At 46.7% G+C, this 18,652-nt stretch overlaps 1 protein-coding gene across 2 annotated transcripts; it reads left to right on the top strand.

Moving 5' to 3' along the window:
• The first annotated feature begins 970 nt into the window (after positions 1-970).
• LOC136108177 (DEP domain-containing mTOR-interacting protein-like) lies at positions 971-18,564 on the top strand. 2 transcript variants are annotated; one of them, XM_065849788.2, is made up of 9 exons: positions 971-1,221; positions 7,387-7,565; positions 10,650-10,773; positions 12,005-12,183; positions 12,811-12,996; positions 13,337-13,477; positions 13,796-13,866; positions 15,344-15,448; positions 16,585-18,564. In XM_065849788.2, exons 1-9 carry the CDS (start codon positions 1,136-1,138, stop codon positions 16,708-16,710), a joined length of 1,197 nt encoding a protein of 398 aa, XP_065705860.1. In that variant the 5' UTR covers positions 971-1,135; the 3' UTR covers positions 16,711-18,564. The 2 variants fall into 2 exon arrangements, with proteins under 2 accessions (XP_065705860.1, XP_071671807.1); XM_071815706.1 differs by having other exon boundaries at positions 1,119-1,195.
• Positions 18,565-18,652: the final 88 nt, after the last annotated feature.

The raw sequence follows: 18,652 nt of genomic DNA, 5'->3' as shown, positions 1-18,652 counted from the left end.
TTTCTCTTCAGAACGCTATTGCTTTCAGGCCAGCTCTGGCCTGCAGAAAATATCTCAAATAATCAAAAATGGCTGGTAGTAGCTGAGGTGGGTATCAGTGCCTGGAGGCAGATTTTAAAGGCTGTGGCTGGTAGCAACATACAGGCAAACAGCTTGGCACCAGTGGAGTCCCAGGCTCATTAGTGCCAGCTCTTGCTAATTACAGCCTGTGCTTTTGCATCCAGCCTCTGTGATGGCTGCTACAATGAGGAAGGGCTCAAGATACTTAAAGGGCTCAGTACTTGAATGGAGCCTACAAGAAGGATGGGGACAGACTTTTAGAAGGGTGTGTTACGAGAGGACAAGGGGTGATAATTTTAAACTCAGAGGGGAGATTCATGTTAGACACGAGGAAGGAATTGTTGCCCCTGAGGGTTGTGAGAGCCGGATCTGGGTTGCCCAGAGAGGTGCTGGATGCCCCAACCCTGGAGACATCCCAGGCCGGCCTGGACGGGGCTCTGAGCGACCTGAGCTGGTGAAGATGTCCCTGCTCATGGCAGGGGTGGCACTGAGGGAGCTTTGAAGGTCCCTTCAACCCAAACTATTCTGTGATTCTATGAAGATGCTTTGAGCCTGCTTTTTAGCAAGTGTTGGATGCAACTCGCACTAGGGGGAGGTGAAAAGCCCCTCAGGAGGGGGCTGGGAGCAAACCCCATGGTTTGCATCAGAGGATGGCACATCTTGAACCCTTCACAGGAAAGCTTGGAGACAAGGAAGGAAGGGTTTTGCCTATTTTCTTGCTAATCAAACCATTCATCCTACAGCCTGTGCATTCCCAGAGCCTGCTGGAGTCACCTACACAGAGCAAACGCTGTCCCCAGCAGATGGACCTGCCACCTTCCTGGCTTTTAGCTGAAGCCTGGCCGGAGCCGAGCGGTGAGAAGGCAGCAAAGCCAGGCTCAGATTGCAGCAGGCTCCTCCTCCTCCAGAGCCTACGAAGAGGGAAGGAGAGGCGGGGAGCTGGAACCAGCAACTCCAGGCTGCCCACCTGCACCGTCTCCACCGGGCTGGGGACTGCACTGGGGCTGAGCATCTCCGGGACCTGCAGCCCAGGGGATGTGCGAGGCCCCCGGGAGCATCCCCCCGCCAGCCCGACATGGAGAGCCTGAGCAACAGCCTGAAGAAGAAAGCCACGGAGCAGCACTACAGGGCAGAGGTGATGATTGCTGGAGAGCAACTGAGGTAGGAGGTGATGGGGCCCTTCTCCAGGCTGCTTTTAGCCCCTGGTGCTCTGGGCTTTGCTATCAAGAGCCTCAAAGCTTTAACCTTGAGCAAGTGCTTTCCCCCATGTGCTGCTGCCTCCTCGTTCCCAGTATCCGCCGATCCTTCACCCACTAAACCAGTGGTGAAACGGATCCTTTCCCATGGAACCTTCTCCTACTGCTCCTCCTTGGGCATCTCCTGCTCTCCAGGTGCCAGGCAAATGGTTTTAGATGGCAACAGTGTTTGTTTTTTTTTGTTTTTTTGTTTTTTTTTAAATCCGTTTACACCCTCCCCTGAACCCAGAGCCTGATGTGGTGGCACTGAGCAGCCCCCCAAGGTCCCTGGCTGGGGCAGCATCACCTCTGGGGGTGTTTGGACTTTTTGGGGGTGATTTGGGAGGTTATCCCCTGGGTGTCATACACCTGAATTGTTTTGCACAGCAACACGTAAGGTCTTCTCTCTCTTGAAACTCACTGTTGGGAACTTCTGCTGGTTGACAGTCCCAGTTGTTGAGCAACTTCTGAGGTTTTTTTCTTATGAAGGCAGAAATACTTTCTCCTATGTGAGGAAACCTGTGTGGCTGAGAAAATGTTTTCTTTGTGTATTTGGGCTCAGAAGCCCCCTTCTCCCCCACTTTCCTCTTAGCATGCGACTGGAGGCTTTTCTAGCTCTTGAGCAGAATTTCCGTGTTTGTATCTGGAGCCGTTTTGTTTTGGTTTTCCTCCCAACATTTGCCTGGAAACCTCACTCATTATCAGTGTGAGTGTACCATGAGCCTTTAAAAAGGATGCTAAAAGCCTGAAGGGAGGAGGCCAGGTTTGTGCAGGGAGGGAATATATTTTCGTTAGTTTGACTGGGACAAAGTTGAATAGAAACCTCAAAATATATGTACTTCTTGGGGAAACTGGAGTACTAGAGTACTTTGGAGTTTCCTGGTAGGGTAAGTCTCAAAATCTGAGAGTTTTCAGACCAAGCCTTTGGCAGCAGGTTCCAATCTTGAACTGCTTGCTCCTGTTCAGTTTGGTACCCTGGGTGAACCTGACACGGGTTATCTGTGCTGGAAGGGCTGACAGGAGCGGTAGGAAGCACGAGTGGGCAGAGAGAAGAGGAGAGGGCTCTCAGCTTGGAGTCTGGCATGCACAGAACCTGTGATGCTGGGACACACGGCCTGTTTTGCAAACAGCACAGGGAGCAACTCCCGTCTGCCTTTGGGCAGCCTTGGCTGCCTCGTGCCCCTGACCTGCTCTTGAAACGCTCCAGCTCTGTGTCGCATGGAGAAAAGATTTCATCCAGCACAACTGCTCTGTTCTTTGTGAATAATGGGTCTAAATGCTGAGGAAGGACCCAAGTGCTCTCAGTGATGGAGAGGTGGGTGATACGAATCTTCCCAGGGCCTGGGTGACCAATAGGTAGCAATGAGGAAACTGAGGCAAAGGAGCTGGATGATGTTTCAGGTAACAGCTCAGTGTCCATGTTGTGCTCCTCTGCTTTCCCCAGGGAAGGAATAAAGCAGCATGGAAAGGAACCTCAGGATCTGCCCTGACTCTGCAAACCTCATTCAACAAATAATGCTGCTGTATCTACATAAAATTTCAAACATTTGTTTTTCCTTGTCCTCCGCTTCCTGCCCTGCCTCCCTGCTATTGTATTTAATCAAACAAACCTTTGCTCTGTCTTTACAGTTCTTTGGCATCCCAGCAAGTTTGCAAATCCCTCCAAGTTTGGTTTGGCTGGAAAGATGAGTCTGGTCTGTGTCAGGATGCATTTCCCAGCCAGAAATAGCTGCACAAGCGAGGGGTGAAGGGAAAAGGCTTAGCGGGGATGGCCGGGAACAAAATAGACCCGAAAGGAATTGAGGGATGAAGGGATGCCTGAGGCTGTCCCTCTATCAGGGTCCCTTTGCTTCCATGGGATGCTGCTTTCTAGTCCATGGAAGGGGAAGAGAAGTTTTGGATCTTGAGTCTCTCCCTATCAAAAAGATGAAGATACTAATTTGCACTGATATTTTGCTCTTGGGTTTGGGAGGGATGCTGTCTCAGATCCATTCCTCACATCTGCTGTCTGTTTTTTTGTTTCAGACAAACAAACTTGTGTGAAAATCACACTGGCTTTACTGGGTGCTATGTGTTGCTGGGTGGCATTCTGTAAAAGAGGCCCAATTAGTCATTTCTAATTGCAACAAATGGCTTATCTGCACAGAGGTATTCTGGAACAGCCACTGAGCTTTGAATTCACACTCTGCTGTAATCTGAATTTCTCAAGTATAGGCAAGTCCTTGTGTTCTCTCTTCTCGGTATTCCTCATGGTCAAGTGAACCAGCTGTTCTCTAATAACTCTGTTAAGCTGCATTAATCACTCCTAAATGTAAAATGTGTTTGGTAAATGTATGCATTGGGCGAAGTGAGAGAAGGAAGGTTTTCTCCTATGTAGAACAAATTTGTGATTTCAGCTACTGTCCAAGATGTTCAAAGGTGCTGAGTGTTTAGTTCAGTTACTTATATTGAGACGCTGTTAAATGAAGTGTTCGTGCTTTGATGCCCTGGAAACTGGGCTCACTTAAAGGTGTGTAGTTGAACATGCCAAAATTTGTATTCCTGGCTGACAATCTTGGGTCCACAGGAGGTTTGATGCTTCTCTGTTGAAAGTGGATCTCTTAAAGTGGGGATGTCACCCTGCAGGACTCATGGGACACTGCTTGATAGGGCAGTCACCAGGTTAATGTTATTTAGAAGATGAGACTATGTGATCGGAATGACCTTAAAAAGCATAGTATTAAGTTTTTAGCACTGGTGAAAGTGAGGACTGGGAAGCAGACTGGTACTTGCTGGGCTTTCATTTTGAGATTTAAGTCCCGTTTTCCTATAAATACATTTAAACACAAGTAGGAAAATAAAACATCCCTGTGCCACTTCGACCTTTTTGTTTAGTTTTTCTTTAAATATAGGAACAGAAAAGATCCTTCAAGTGACGCATCTTTCCAGGGCCATTCATTTGTACTTAACCACTGGGTGAATAGGAACCAGAGTTAATATCCTTGAAAGATCCACCTTGGCATTTGAGATGCTCGGGGTCTGTTCCCATGGGCAGGAGGTGATGGGGAGCATCCCTGGGGAGATTCCTCTGATTGTGCAAGTGTGAGACAGCAAAAGCAGCACCGTTTCCTGTGTAAGAAAGTCCTTTGCTTCCGCAAGATTTATATTCTTGGTTCTGAAATTTTGTGAAATGTGAACGCACAGAAATAATAAAGCGAGGAACTGCCTGGGTTGTTCTCCAGCAGTAGACATGTGTAATCCTGCTGGAAAAGTGCTGGTGGAGGAGGAGCATGGAAGTTGTGTTTGTAACAGCTGAAGTGACCTAAACTCTTGATGTCCTAGAGGTTTGTGCTTTGGTTTTATTGGGGATTACTTTTTTTTTTTCTTCTGTTTACAGTACTGCAGATCTGCCTTTCAACAAGGTTACACAGGGTGAATAATGATGTCTTTGTAGTGACCTTGACAAGGAAACAACTTGGTTACCCAAAGCAAATGCATGGGAAAGCGGTGCAGCGTTTGGCAAGCCCAGAGTGTTTCCTACGAGTCGATTCTCGTGTTCCAGCAGGCACCTCATCCTTGCCTTATTCTGCCTTTTTCTTTTTCCTTTTGAAGAAGTAATGCGTACATGGTGTAGGTTTTAACATCAAGAAAGCTCAAAATATTGCATTACACATGCTTCCTTAATTATTTTTTTTAAATCTGGAAGTTCCATTATAAACTACTCATAGTTTCACTGCCTTTGTTTTTGCAACATGGTCCATGGACGGGTTTATCGAGGCTGTCAGCTGAGCAGTCAGTGTTACGTCCTTCTGTGTCTGAAGGACAAAATTTGTCTCCTCCTAGTTGATGGGAAACAGTAAACAAGATGAAAGTGGAAAGAGCACAAGGCCGCTCAAGCTGCGCATCTTCCGCTGGGTCTGCAGCAAGAGAACAAACTCGTTGTGAACTTAAACCAGACCAAGAATGTTCAAGATGCTGCCGATCCAGCAGTGTTTGAATACCACTGAATTCCTGTCCTGGCAATTATTCCCAATAGAACAGTTTCAGAATTAGTATTGTTGTTTTTTTTTTTTTAATCCTAGGTTTAAGTAGTATTGTTTGGTGAAAATATTTTTTTCTTTCCTTTTTTTTCTTTTTTCCTTTTAAATTTTCTTCCTGACAAGATCTGTGCATTTTCTGCAGTATTCTGGAATGGGATTAAAATAAGACCTATAGCTGAAATAATATTCTCCCAACCAATTTCTATTCAGGCCTTGTGTGATTATGGTCTATGTGTTATTGTGGGTAAAGACACACGTGTATGTAGGTATATATATAGTCTTTGTAGAGTCCTGCAGACTCTTGATAGCAACAGAATACTCATAGTACATTTCTTATCTCCACCGACCATGCCTCTGAAGCGGCAGCCCACGTGCTGCTTACCAAGGAAAGAAAGCAAATAAAAAATGATGGCTTGTCTGCTGGAGCAGAGGGACGTCGGGGTGGGAGCTGCGCCATTCGCAGCTGCTGCTGTGCTGGCTGGGTTTTGATAGTGGACCATGGAAAACAAAAACAAACAAACAAAACAAACAAACAAAAAACCCCACAAACAGGAAAAAGCTAAAAGCTCTAAAAATATCAAGCAGTTGTCTGTAGGCTTTTCAGTAAAATCCATATGCAGGATGGCTGCTGGTCACTTGTGGGAATGAGCCTTCCACGTAAAGAGGATAAAATACTGAATATAGACTTCAGTATTTGAGGGAGGCCTGTCAGAGGCAAAACTGGGAGCTGGTTCTGTGTTAATCTTTGGTTTGGTATTTTAGTTACCTGGAAGGTCTGAATATATCTGTTAATTGTCTTGGCTTGTAGTAGCCTCAGCATTAATTACAACAACCAATTACTACCTCTTCATCCAACTAAAGGTTTCATCTTAAGACTTTTGAAGCCCCAGTATTTGTTAAATCCTACAATAGAGGATAATCCATTATTATCTGATAGATTTTTAGGATATTTAAAACTTCTCGTGTGGTGCCTGAAACTGTTGTCCAACATGCTGTGTTGCACATGTCTTCAAAAAGAACAAAAGAACATGAGGCATTAAATAGTCTGCAGTGATTAATGCCTTTGTAAAACACACTGGCCCGGGGCAAAACTGTGAATTGAAATGAATAATTTGAAACTCCATCCTGGAGTTACAGAGGAGATGTTTAATTAATTTCTCCCTCCGAGTCTGCTGCGTGCACTGAGCATTTTCCAGGGCTGGTATTTTGGGAACAGTTGGGACTGCAGGGCAGTAGTTTGGCTCCTGGACAGATGTGCTGCCAAACTGGGTTGACTTTGGCTTGAACACACAGGATCTCTGTGCCCTGTGGCTTAGTGCAGTTGTTAAGGTCCTTTTAAAAGTCAAAGCCATGCTCACCTGAGTATATATTCACTCATACATACCTTTCCGTTGGAGACCCAGACTGGTCATAATATCAGGGTTTTCAGGATGGGACAGTGGTTGTTTTGGTAAACTCAGTCCCAGTCTATCCCAGTTTGAACCAGAAAATGTCAGGACACGATGAACCACTGTTGCTGTGGGTTAGATGGTATGTGGATCAGTGGGTAGCACGTGGGATCCACCTGGCATTTGTCTCTTAGACACATGTAGAAGAAACGAGTGGCCCCACTACTGCTCCCTCCCTGAGCTGTGACTGTGTCCGGGGAGCAGCTGCATTCCTGCTTTCATGGTTATAGGGAAGGAGAGCTAGACACAGAATGGTGCCAAGATGACAAATATATGTACTATATTTTCTCTGCCTTTTGGTCCTACTTCACAAGCCTGTTAGCTGCTATGTATGTTTTAGAGGCTTGTTTAGAACAAGACACATTGCTCCAGACTAAACCTCATGCAAGCAGTTGTATAATCTACACAGTGACAGGAGGAGAGAAGAGGATGATGGAGAGGCTCCTGAGGACTGACTGATGCAATCTTGCAAAGCCAAGAGGTTTGGTTGAATTTATAAGTCACTGGGTGCTAGCCAGAACTCTCAAATCATCAGCATTTTCTCCAGGCTGGGCAGATGCTGGGTTATTAGACCCAAATTCCCCTGTAACAGCAGCTGTGCTCAACAGCTGTCTTTCTTTCTAGGCTTCGCCTCCATGATGGGAAGCTCATTAAGGACAGACGTTATCACCTCCGAACATACCCAAACTGCTTTGTGGCCAAGGAGCTCACAGACTGGCTGATCGACCACAAAGAAGCACCAGACCGAGAGACGGGCATCCGCCTCATGCAGAAGCTGATGGACCACTACATCATCCACCATGGTGCGTGTGCTTCTCCCCAGGGAGGTGGTTGTGCATCTGGTCACTGTGTGTGTCCATCAGCCCGGAATACAGAAGCATAGTCAGGTCCCTGTTCACAACCCTCATAGTAAAACACTGGCCCAGGTTGCCCGGAGAGGTGGTGGATGCCCCATCCCTGGAGACATCCCAGGCCAGGCTGGACAGGGCCGTGAGCAACCTGAGCTGGTGAAGGTGTCCCTGCTCATGGCAGGGGGGGCACTGGGTGAGCTGTGAAGGTTCCTTCAACCCGAACTGTGCTGTGATTCTATGGGTGAGAAGCTGGGAGATGCTGGGCAGGCCTGAGGCCATGTGGGGATGTGCCAGTTCCCTGCCCCATAAAAAACCACTTGGGCTGTGAGCTGGGAAATCAGCATACAAAGCACCTCTTGTTTGAAAGCAAATTCAGTAATGCCTGACCTATATTGTCCTGCAGCAATTGCACCAGCAGCCAGGGGTGGATATTCTTACAGAAACCGTTTTAGCCCCTCCTTGTGTTGTGCAGGAGTGGGAGCTGAATCATAACACATGCTTCACATCTACAGGAAAATTCATTTTTTTTACCATAATGGCTCAGTGTTCCTCAGTTTCACCATCCATGCTGGGGTGGGAGAAGTAGTGGTGTGGAGTCCATGCCTCTTGGAGCAATCATGTGGGAATGCCTCCTGGGGGATGAAACCTTGGTGCCTAAGCCCAACTCTTAGTATTCAGGCTTTATTATTTTAAAAAATTATTTGGAACTTCCAGCAGTTTTGGACTAACTCAGGTCATGTGCTGTGGTCCACGCTTGTCCCTGCACTGCAGAGCAATCCCCAGGGACCCCTTGGTCCCAACATAACGATGGAAAACCAGTGCTTCAAACTGGCCAAGAGCTGTTTCTCTCCCTGTGATTTTTTTATTTTTTAATTTCTTTTGTTCCCAATCAGGAGCAAAAATCCTGGATTATCAAACAGTCCTGGGAGACCCTTGGGAGGACAGTTGTTGCTGAGCTCTTGGTTGAGCCAAGTCTTTGGAACACGAGCTGTGGTATCCTGGAGTAGGGGGTGGTTTGTCACACCGGGATGAAGCTGAGGAGATGGAAGCAGACGAGAACCGTAGCAAATTCAGCCCTCTCTTCCCCCCTCTTCTCTCGGGTGCAGAATTAGCACCCCTGCATTGCAAACCCTCCGTCTCCATCTGCTGCTTGCTGAGGTTAATGCCTTTTACATTAAGCTGCCTTGAATAAAAATAAACTGCTGCTGTGCTTTATCACAAAAGCCTAAAGCTGAAGCAGTGAGTTCTCAGGTAACCATTAATACTTAAAACTGATTGTTTTTCCATCTCTCCAGACGACAGTTTCAAACAAATGCATTAGTTAATTGAACCTGTGCAGTGCTAGGTACCAGTGCTGTTCTGATTGCTTATCGTGAACGCGTCCCTCCTGCTTCTGTGATAATTCCTGGCAGGACACAGAAGTTGACTTTCCTATTTGCTTTATGACCATAAATTTTTGTTAGTCCTATGGAAACAGGACTGCCTGGTAACAGCAGCACTGGGCTAAGTGCTTTGCAATTAGCTGTCTAAACTGTTTGTCTTCTTCTCTGCTGGGATCCAGAAGATGATAATTATCTCATGAAGATCATTGTGCTGCTTCTTAATGGTCTGATGCGGTTTGAGCTGTTACTCTGTTACATGCTGGAAACACGTTGAAATCCGTCTTCAAATAGCAAAAATGCTTTGGTTTTCTATGGGCACAGTCCTGTAAGGTTTTATGTGCAATTCCAGGTTGCAATGACGTCTGAATCATTTCTCCTTGGAGTTGTTAAGATGCAAAACTTTCGCCTTTTAGAACAACCTTCCTGACCTGCGTTCTTGCTCCGTGAGTCGCGGGCTGTAGTGTCCTGAGTTCACACCGAGACAAGTGCTCAGGAGGAACAACGAACTCCAGATAATCCGACAGTTTTTGGCATTGAGCTGCTCACCAAACAGGGAATAAAGCTTTGCCAGTTTGCTCAGAAGAATGAACAAGTGCTAAAAATTTCCTCAAGAAATACCTTGCATCTTTTGGATTTTACTTGAGTGGATTATGTTACTTTAGTGAGGAAATCTTTGTAGCTTTTTTTCCCCCCCTTTGACTAGTTTTGTTTGTTTTCTGGGCATATTCTTTACTGCTGGCTGATCTAAGAGCTGGACTGTGATTTTTGGGTTGGGTTTTCTTTTTCTTGTTCTTTTTGACTTGTAGTCTAGGAACCTGTTGCAGGCAACTTTATCTCAAAGCCATATCCTAAATATTTATCTGCTAAATGTTCCATGCACTTAACAGCCGTGCATTTACAGACTGTGTGCTCATCCCCAAGATGAAATGGAGGCTTTTCATAGAGATTCGATTATTCCAGTTCGTGCATGTAGCTTTGAAGAAAAATTTCCCTGTTGAGGTCAGTTTGCTATGCAAATGAATCAGGCAGAGTTGGCACAAAACCATGTGGAAAAGTTGGTGTCATTATACATTTTAGCTTACAAGTATTTCTGATGGGGGCAGAGGTGATTTTTATGAGGTTTTGGATACAGAGCAGGGTTTTTTCTTCCTGTCCTCCAAGTCTACTTACATGTGGCAGCAGTTTTCTAAAAAAAACCCGAACAAATAGGCGATTGAGATAATTCTGTTTGTTTTCTTTTAGTCTAAACCAAAACATCAAGATTAAAATGTTTAAAAAGAAAAAGCAAAAACAAACAAACAAAACCTGAAAACCAACGAAGCAGGAAAAAAAAAAGGTGGCTTCCTCGCCTGTTCTAATGGACATTTTAGTGTCTGGATCAAAATGTAGATCAAACTCGAGTTTTCCCAAGGTCTGGTCAGTGGGACTGAGCTCTCCCTCCAGCACAGGCATTCGTAACCATCTAATCTGGGGAGGGAAGGCTGGGATGCTGGTTGCTGTGTGGCATGAGGGCACAGAGAAGGACATCACACGCATCCCCCATAGCTCTAACCCGGAGATAACGCCCTGCTGAGCCAGCACAGCTCTGTCTGTCCTTCATGGACTGATGGACACCCCCAGTGCTAATGTCCCTGCCCTGACCTCCTCCTTTCAGTCTGTGACGAGCACTCGGACTACAAGGACGCCAAGCTGCTGTACCGCTTCCGCAAGGACGACGGGACCTTCCCGCTCAGCAAGGACGTGAAGGTGTTCATGAGAGGGCAGAGTCTGTATGAGAAGTACGTGAGTCCTTCCCCTGCAGAATCGCTCTTAGCAAGAGGCGCTGGGATGCGGTTTGCTGGCTGTGCTTGCTGCTGATGCTCTGTGGTTGGTTTTTCTCTTCCTTCTCAGTGCTGGAGCATCGGCAAATGTTGTTTCCTGAGCCCTGTGACAGCCACAGGACAACCGGCCTCTTTGGGGCTGGGGCAGCAGCTTTACTCTGAAGTCATGATGCTTCCAGGGGTTCCAGCTGCAGGGCAGGTTCTGGGATCCAGGACAGGGAAGTGCTGAGGTCCAGTCTGCAGTTTGGGTGATCCTGGGATGGGCAGGTCCAGCGGCCGTTTCCCCCAGCATCCCTGGCCAGGCTGCTTCCACTAGCACTGGTAGGACTTACGTTCCACCAAAATCAGTGGGGTACAGGATTTTGGGGCTCTTGTGGGCCTGGATCCCTGCACCTCACTTAGCCTATTTGCAAAATTTGTAATGGAAAGAATAATTCTCAGACAGTAGAGAAAACAATTCCTTCTGCCTCCAAGTGTTCGGTTTTCCTTGTGCTGCTCATTTCTGGTTCTAAATCTAAGCCATTTTACCAGATATCTCACAAGTCCTTTTGTTAGACTGGGTTCAACCACAGACCTCCCCGCTCTGGACCCGTTTCCTTTAACAACTTCTTCACGTCTTCCTCATCCTGAAACCCTGGCAGTCAGATTCACAAACTGGCACTGAGGGAGAAGTCCTTCAGCTGGGTGGGTGATGATTTTGCTGTCTCCCTGCCTCTGGCAGATGTCCACTCCTTGGACTTCGCTTTTCCTCGGTGTTGGCCGTGGGACCAGGGAGAGCATCTCATGGCTGAGCCCACTGCACCCTCTCGTGGAGACACAGGATTTAGCTCTTGCATCTGCTGCAAACTGAACTTGTGTTTACTGAAACACACCTTCTCCATCAGTTTGGACTATCTGCTCTTTGTTGTGTGCCTTCAGTTGCTTGCTTGGCTTTTCGCTGTGGTCTTTAGCCGAGGTTGCAGCTGAATTGGTTTGGCTGAAGCTGCTTCCTCTGCTGTGATGAAGATTTCCAAAACTGCCTGACTGCAGCCCCGCATCTCTCCTTCCCTTCCCACGGCTCCCAGGCAGTGATGTCTTGGCTGTAACACTTTGCCCATTTCTCTTGGCCTTGCTTGGGCTGGCGGCAGCTCCCGCAAGGGACGGTGGGGCTGGATGGCATCACAGGATCCTTGTCCCACCCCTGTGCCAGGCTGGTGAGCGTGGAAGACTCAATTCTGAAGGTGAGGGAGGAGAACTCGGTGAAGTACCAGAGGACTTTCCTGGGCTGCGAGATGATCGACTGGCTGGTTCAGGAAGGAGAAGTGGAGAACCGAAAGGAAGCGGTGGAGCTGGGACGGGCACTACTGGAACATGGGATCATTCAGCATGGTGAGTGAGGGTCAGGGTAGAACTGGGGTGGAAAGCGAGAGATGAGTGCAGTTGTCAAGGCTGCACTAAGAACAAACCCCCATTCATGTCGTGCAACAAGTGCTGGTCAAGTGCCCACTTGGAGATGGCAATGGGACCTTTTAGTTCTATGTTTGGAGCTGGTGACCTTTGAAATTGGAGCAATCATCTTCCACCACCCACAGAGGCTTTGAGCTGAAATCTGAGCTATTGCTCTTCGGCTCTTCAAAGCCTCCGGCCATAGGACTGAGATCTGCCGCTGGGTTTGGAGAGCTGGGTTGTGAGGATGTGATGTTCAGCTCTGCTTGGCTGGAGATCATAATTATTTGCAGGAATTAAACTTCCAATTCAGAAGGCAGAGAGTTCTCTGAGTGTCTTGGGGCAGGTGACAGAGGGCTGAGACTCAGTGGTGCACCCCTGGGAGATGGCATCTCTTGGGGAGGTGGCCCTGCTGTTCCTCCTTCCCTGCAGATAGCACTCCAAAACAGTCAGAAAACCCTCAACAGAGCACAGAAGCATTACAAGCAATTCATTTGGGTCCCTGAGTATATTTGCTATATTTTTTTTCACACTGCTTTGGCCTCTCCCTCCTTCCCTGTTCTCTCCTAGTCTCCAACAGGCATCACTTCTTTGACAGTGACCTCCTCTACCAATTCTGGACCAACTTCCGACGGAGGCGGCGTCTCACAGAGTTACTCAACGAGAACTCTTCTCGAGCCCTGTCCGAGAGCCCCGACAGCCCTTTCTGCCTTCGCAAGCTCAACCCAGACCCAGGCAACACCAGCTTTCTCTCCGGTAACTGTGGGTGCATTTGGGAAAGAGTGTGAAAGCGAGGATGACGTTACCAGAGCATCCCAGTGCTGAGGCTGTTCCTCCAGGCACCCCATGAAGTGACTGCCCCTCTGTTTGTGGTGGATGCCATGACGCGATTGCAGTCTCAGTCACAAGAAAATAACTGAATTTACCATCAACTCAGCTCTTGATCTTTCTTTGAAGCTAGTTTTATTCTTTCTAAGCTCAAATGCATTTTCAATGCATGCTTACTCTTCATATGTGGGTCAGGCTGGTGGGGAAGTTTGTTGTTTTAAACTGGTCTGTTCCTTCCTTGGGTAACTGTTATTTGTGCATCTTTCAGTCCAGACCAACAAGGAGATCAAAATTGTCTCAGCGGTTCGAAGGAGCAGCATCACTTCCCTTGCTGGAAACTCAAGCCCCTATTTCAGCGCTGCTCCTATGTTGGTGTTCCCTCCTGTGGCCGAGTGCAACCCCAAATCAGGTTAGGGCTTCTGCATTGCATGGGATGCGTCTGCTCTTTCAGGGGACGGGTGAGCTCAAGCCTCAGGTACCAACTCATTCAGTGTCAGCTCAGTGACTTGCAAGAGGATAGGGTCAGCCTCACCTCTGAGCCTCAATTTGAAAAGTTGTGCAAGTGTTTTGAAGAACTTTGAGGTGACTGCAAAGACTTCTGTGTGCAGTGACTGTGGCTGGTTCTAACATCTGTTCTCCAGCCCACGGTAACTCGCAGGCTGCCTTGTTATGCACTTTACTGCATGAAACCCTTGATTCTGACAGCATCTGTCACCTTCTGCTCTAGTGTTAAAGAGACCCATCACCAATGAAGAGCTCCTGTCCCCTGGGGCCCCCTACATCAAGAAGACACTAACCGTAAGTGACCACAGCGAATGGTGTTGCTAAGCCAACAGTACTGATCTCTCTGATTGCTCTTTGATAGCTCTATCTGCTGCTCTGGCCTCTGTGTGTCAGAACTTTGATTGCATGTCACATCATCTTAGCTTTTGCTTGGTGAGCCTCAGTGGGTCAATGTTTGCAAATATTCTTGTAAGTGAAAATGTCCACAGCCTCTGCTTTAGTTTAATATATATATAAGGGGTAGATCAGGAAAGAGAACATTTCCTGAAGTGAAAAACTTCCATTTACGTTTCATCCAGCTCCGTACAAATACAATCAGTCAAGTCTTGTGGCAGTTGAGACCTTGACACTCATCCTGTGTCACACAGATGTCACCGTTGTGCATGGTTTTAAGCATCTCTCAGGTTCCTGCTGCAGATCAGATATGCTGATATCAATATGATCCATCAGCATCTGATGGAGCAGCACTGAGTGGGGAGCATCTGAGGGCCTCTCTTGCCTTTCTTAGGATGGGCTTGTTTCATGGACAAAATAAATGCACTGCAAAAATCTCCAGGATGCTGCAGATAACCTGAGTTTTGGGCTTTTGCTTTTCTAATTATTTCTAAAGCTGTAGTACTGGTCAAGGCAGGGCCAGTAGGTTCTGACAGGAACTGTCTTGCAACATTCATACTCAGCACCCGAAGTGCTTGTTTATTTTTGTGTAAAACTTCTCAGCCCTTTGCTGCCCGCCTTTGAAAGGGGGAATCTCACTGTGACCAGTTTAAGAAGCAGGAAGGCTGTCTTGCCACACTGCTTTGACACAAGGGAGCTTACAGGAGAGCTGTGGATCCATTTCCCGAATTAACTGTGCTGTAGAAATTGGCGAGAAGGAGCAATGAAAATAAAGCCGGTGGTTAACGTGACATGTATGAGGATTTGCCATTCATTCTCCTGCTAAACGCTCTTGCCCTGCCCTTCAACTCTGCCAGACCAGGCCTTTCATGGCTCATTTCCTTCTGCTTAGCTGTGCAGTTGCTGTTATTTATTTATATGGGTAATGTGCAAAGTCCTTTGGGAATTCCTCTTCTCTTTTAGTCGCATCAGATGGCTGCAGTAGTACAGCAAACTGTTCTGACAGATTGAGATCAGTGGGAAAAGTTAAAAGAGTGGCTACTTCCACTCTGGAAGTGCTCTCTGTGCCAGGGAAAAGGCATCGTGTGCGTGCTCTGGAAATGTTCTCAACACGTTCTCAGTGCATGCTTTGCACTTCAATTTCATGATGCCTGTGTGTTACTCTTCTGCACTTACTGGCAGAGAATATTAACTGGAAAGCAGCTTTGCAGAGAGCAATTAATCTGTGGTTCTGAATCTCACTCGGTGTGCAGCCCTTTCTCTCCCACCCATGACAGATCAGGATCATGAGTAGAGCTCCCTATCTCACTAGGAACTGTTGCATCTCTTCTATCCAGCCCATTCCTTGTTTTTTAAACCCCTTTTGTCCTACTTGTAGATTGTGGGGGATGCAGTGGGCTGGGGCTTTGTGGTCCGAGGAGGAAGACCTTGCCACATCCAGGCGGTGGACCCAGGAGGACCCGCTGCTGCTGCAGGGATGAAGGTACTTCTGCCTCATGGTGACTTAACAGGAGGCAGGACTCATGTCCTGCTTGCGGTTTTCAGGCTGAACACATCCTCCATATTCCCACCTTCTGCACTTGAGATCGGTCTGGTAGAGTAGGTGCATGCATCTCCACGGTGCTGTGATGAAGGATGCTCTCTGAAGGCAACATGCACCATGCAGGGCAGCAGATTTGCCTTTTGCCAGGGCAGAACAGGGGCAGAACAGGAAAAAAAAACCCAAACCTCTGACAAAACTAAGTTGTCCTTGTGATAGACTTAGGAGATGTTGAAACTCTGTTTGAGCTATTAAAAACAAGTAACTGTATATAACCCGAGAGAAGCAGGGAAGGAGCAGAGCTTTATCTTGAATCACCTGCACCCACAGCTCCTGCGATGTAAAGCATTTTGTGTTTCTCTGCTATTAATGATGTAGTTCTGCATGGAACTATTTACCATGTACCTGAAAGCTAAATGACTTTAGACTGATGCCTTGTTTTGTTTCATCAAGTAATTTCCAGTGTTTCCAGAAATGAACGGATGTCTTGAAATGCATTTTACACCCAAGCATGTATGGGTTTTATGTGTAGAGTTTCAAGTGTGAATGAAAGAAATGTAGAGTTTCACAGTTCCCTATGAAAACCCCAGCAGCAAGGGAGTAATTTCTACCAGCTGACATAAGCCTGAAGTCCCATGGATATTTGAAATAATGGGATTCTTCAGAGGCAGAGCATGAGTCCATGTTTGCTCCAGGCAGGATTGGAAGGGGATGGCTGAATTTGTTTCATTTAGTCAAGAGCTCAGTTCATTTCTCCTTACCTAATCTCATTTGCTACCAAATTGCTAGATGTTAATATTGTGCCTCATTTCCATCTGTGAAATGAACCACTGCTCACAAATGAATCTTTTTTTTGTTGTTGTTTTTGCCTCCGTTAGCTCACAGTCTAAATCCCTTTGGTCCCTTTTTGTGATTGTAGCACAGTGATTACTGGTGTTGCTTATGGAGTGGTAATGCTTTAGGGTTTGCAGGATTTTGTAGCAAGTGATTTGTATTGCAGCCTCGGGCTCTACTCAGTCATGAGCAGAAGTTTCCATGAGGCACCAGCTGAAGGTAACCTGCCCTTCCTCTCCTTGCAGGTGTGCCAGTTTGTTTTCTCAGTCAATGGTATGTACGTTTTGCATCTGGACTATCAAACCATCAGCAGCCTCATCGTGACAGGACCTCGAACTCTCGTGATGGAAGTCATGGAAGCTGTTGAATGAGCAAAGGAGTCTTGTTTTGCCACTGTTTGGGACAGCAGAACACTCCACTGAGCAAGGATGGACTCTGAGGAGGGACCAAGCTTGACCATTCACTCTGAAATTGTTAGCGAGGCATTTTAAGATATTTTCAAATAAATGCATTCTAATGGACAAGTCTCAGATTTTGATGGTCTTGAACTACTTGGCTATACCTGATGTTGACAGGGTTCAAGCCTAAGCTCTCACAGCTCCTTTTTAACGCTGATGGGAGAGTTCAGCACATCATAAACCCAAGCTTTAGAACGAGCTGTTCCCCCAGTCAAGCTGCCAGGCAGGTGGTACAGGCTGGTGAGCAGCGAGAAGTTTGACACCAAGTGAATCTGTCTGAGCTCCCCTGAGCTGTCTGTGCAGTCTACCGAGAACACAATGTGCTTTCCAGATGGCCCGATAAGCCGTGCCACCGACTCTGTCAAGAAGATAAGGAAATGAATACAGTGATGTGTGCTTCCTTGTAAAGAACGTCAAAGGCTCCTGTTACTCTCCTGGCTTAGCCACGCTCACAGGCAGGACTAGTTGCTCTTCCCAGCTGAGTTGCTTGGAAAGGTCAGACTTTAAGAGAGACCCCAAACAGTGTCTACCGTAAGGGAAGTGTCCTAGTCCGAATTCGACTCTGGGAAGGAACAGAAATGAGTGAAAACCACCAAAATCCAGGCCCCCTGAGCCCTGCTGCTCCCAGGATGACTTCATTTGCAGGCAATGCAAAATACTCATATGCAGACTACCCTGAAAATGAGCTAAACATAGAATAACAGGTAATAACAAGAAACTGGGGAGGTTTCTTGCTTTCTGGTTCACAGAGCATCCTGCTTGCAATCAGGCTGCGATGCTGTGCATATACAGCAGGCTGATTTCCAGCACTCCTGTTTGGGGCAGAGCCCTCAGCACAGCTCTTTTGGCCACCAGCTAAGTCTCAAAAAATAGATATATAACTTTAATTTAGATTTGTGTTAAAGTGGGAGCTGACTTTCTTGGAAAATCTGGCGTCAGCTGCGTACTATGTATTGCGTTACTGCTGGCTGCTTTTTTTCCTTTGTATAAAGGGATATGTGCTCCCCCAGTGCTGGTGCAGAGGTGATAGGATGACTTGGAGCACAGCATTCCTGGAACTAGGTCCAAGCAAGATGTTTGCATTGATAATCCACTGGGGTCCTTCCAGCCCCTAAGTAAAACCAGACAATCTCTGAAGCTGTTTGTCAATATACTCACAGTTATTTCTAGCCATTTGGTGCACTAGCAAAGCAGCATCCACCTGCCTTTTTTATTTTAAGATCCTGTTTTGTGTTGCTTCTCAGGTAGGGCTTGTGTGTCTGTGGTTGCTCCAAGGTTTAATCCGCAGTGTTGGGCTTGAGCTCAAGTCAGGCAAAGCCCAGAGATCCAGCATTGCGTGGGCACCTTGGGAAAGGTGGATCAGTGAGCAACAACCTGAACAGAAGCACTGGGAGCAGCTCCAGATTTTTCTGACGTAAACAGAGCCTAATTTTAGCTCTGGGTCTGAATTTACCTGAAAGTGAAGTGCACGGATCTGTCTTCTTTCCTTTCTCACCTCCTGGTTTTAGAGTAAACTGTAGCAAAGCTGAGCAACTATTAAAACCCATCAGGAATTATCAGAGAGGTAATTTGGGGTTTTTATGTGTAGGGCAGGGACAACCCTCTCTCCACAGGCTACCAAATGCTCCATGTTTTCTTTTAGCAAGATTTAAGTGCTTCTTTTTGGTGTTATCCTTCAGCATGTATATTGTGATGCTTTTAAATACTTATTAGATTACGACAGAAAATGGCAATAAACTACCAAATGTTTGGTTATTGTGCAAAGTATTTGAAAACTATGTATGTTTGTTTTTTTCCATCTAACTTGAGACTTTCAAAGTTGCCTGTGTTTCCCGTAGAATGGTAATATGCGAGT

This window comes from Patagioenas fasciata, chromosome 16, assembly GCF_037038585.1.
Source record: "Patagioenas fasciata isolate bPatFas1 chromosome 16, bPatFas1.hap1, whole genome shotgun sequence".
Classification (NCBI taxonomy): domain Eukaryota; kingdom Metazoa; phylum Chordata; class Aves; order Columbiformes; family Columbidae; genus Patagioenas; species Patagioenas fasciata.
Note: the sequence above shows the minus strand (reverse complement) of the source record. Positions and strands in the feature narration are given on the sequence as shown.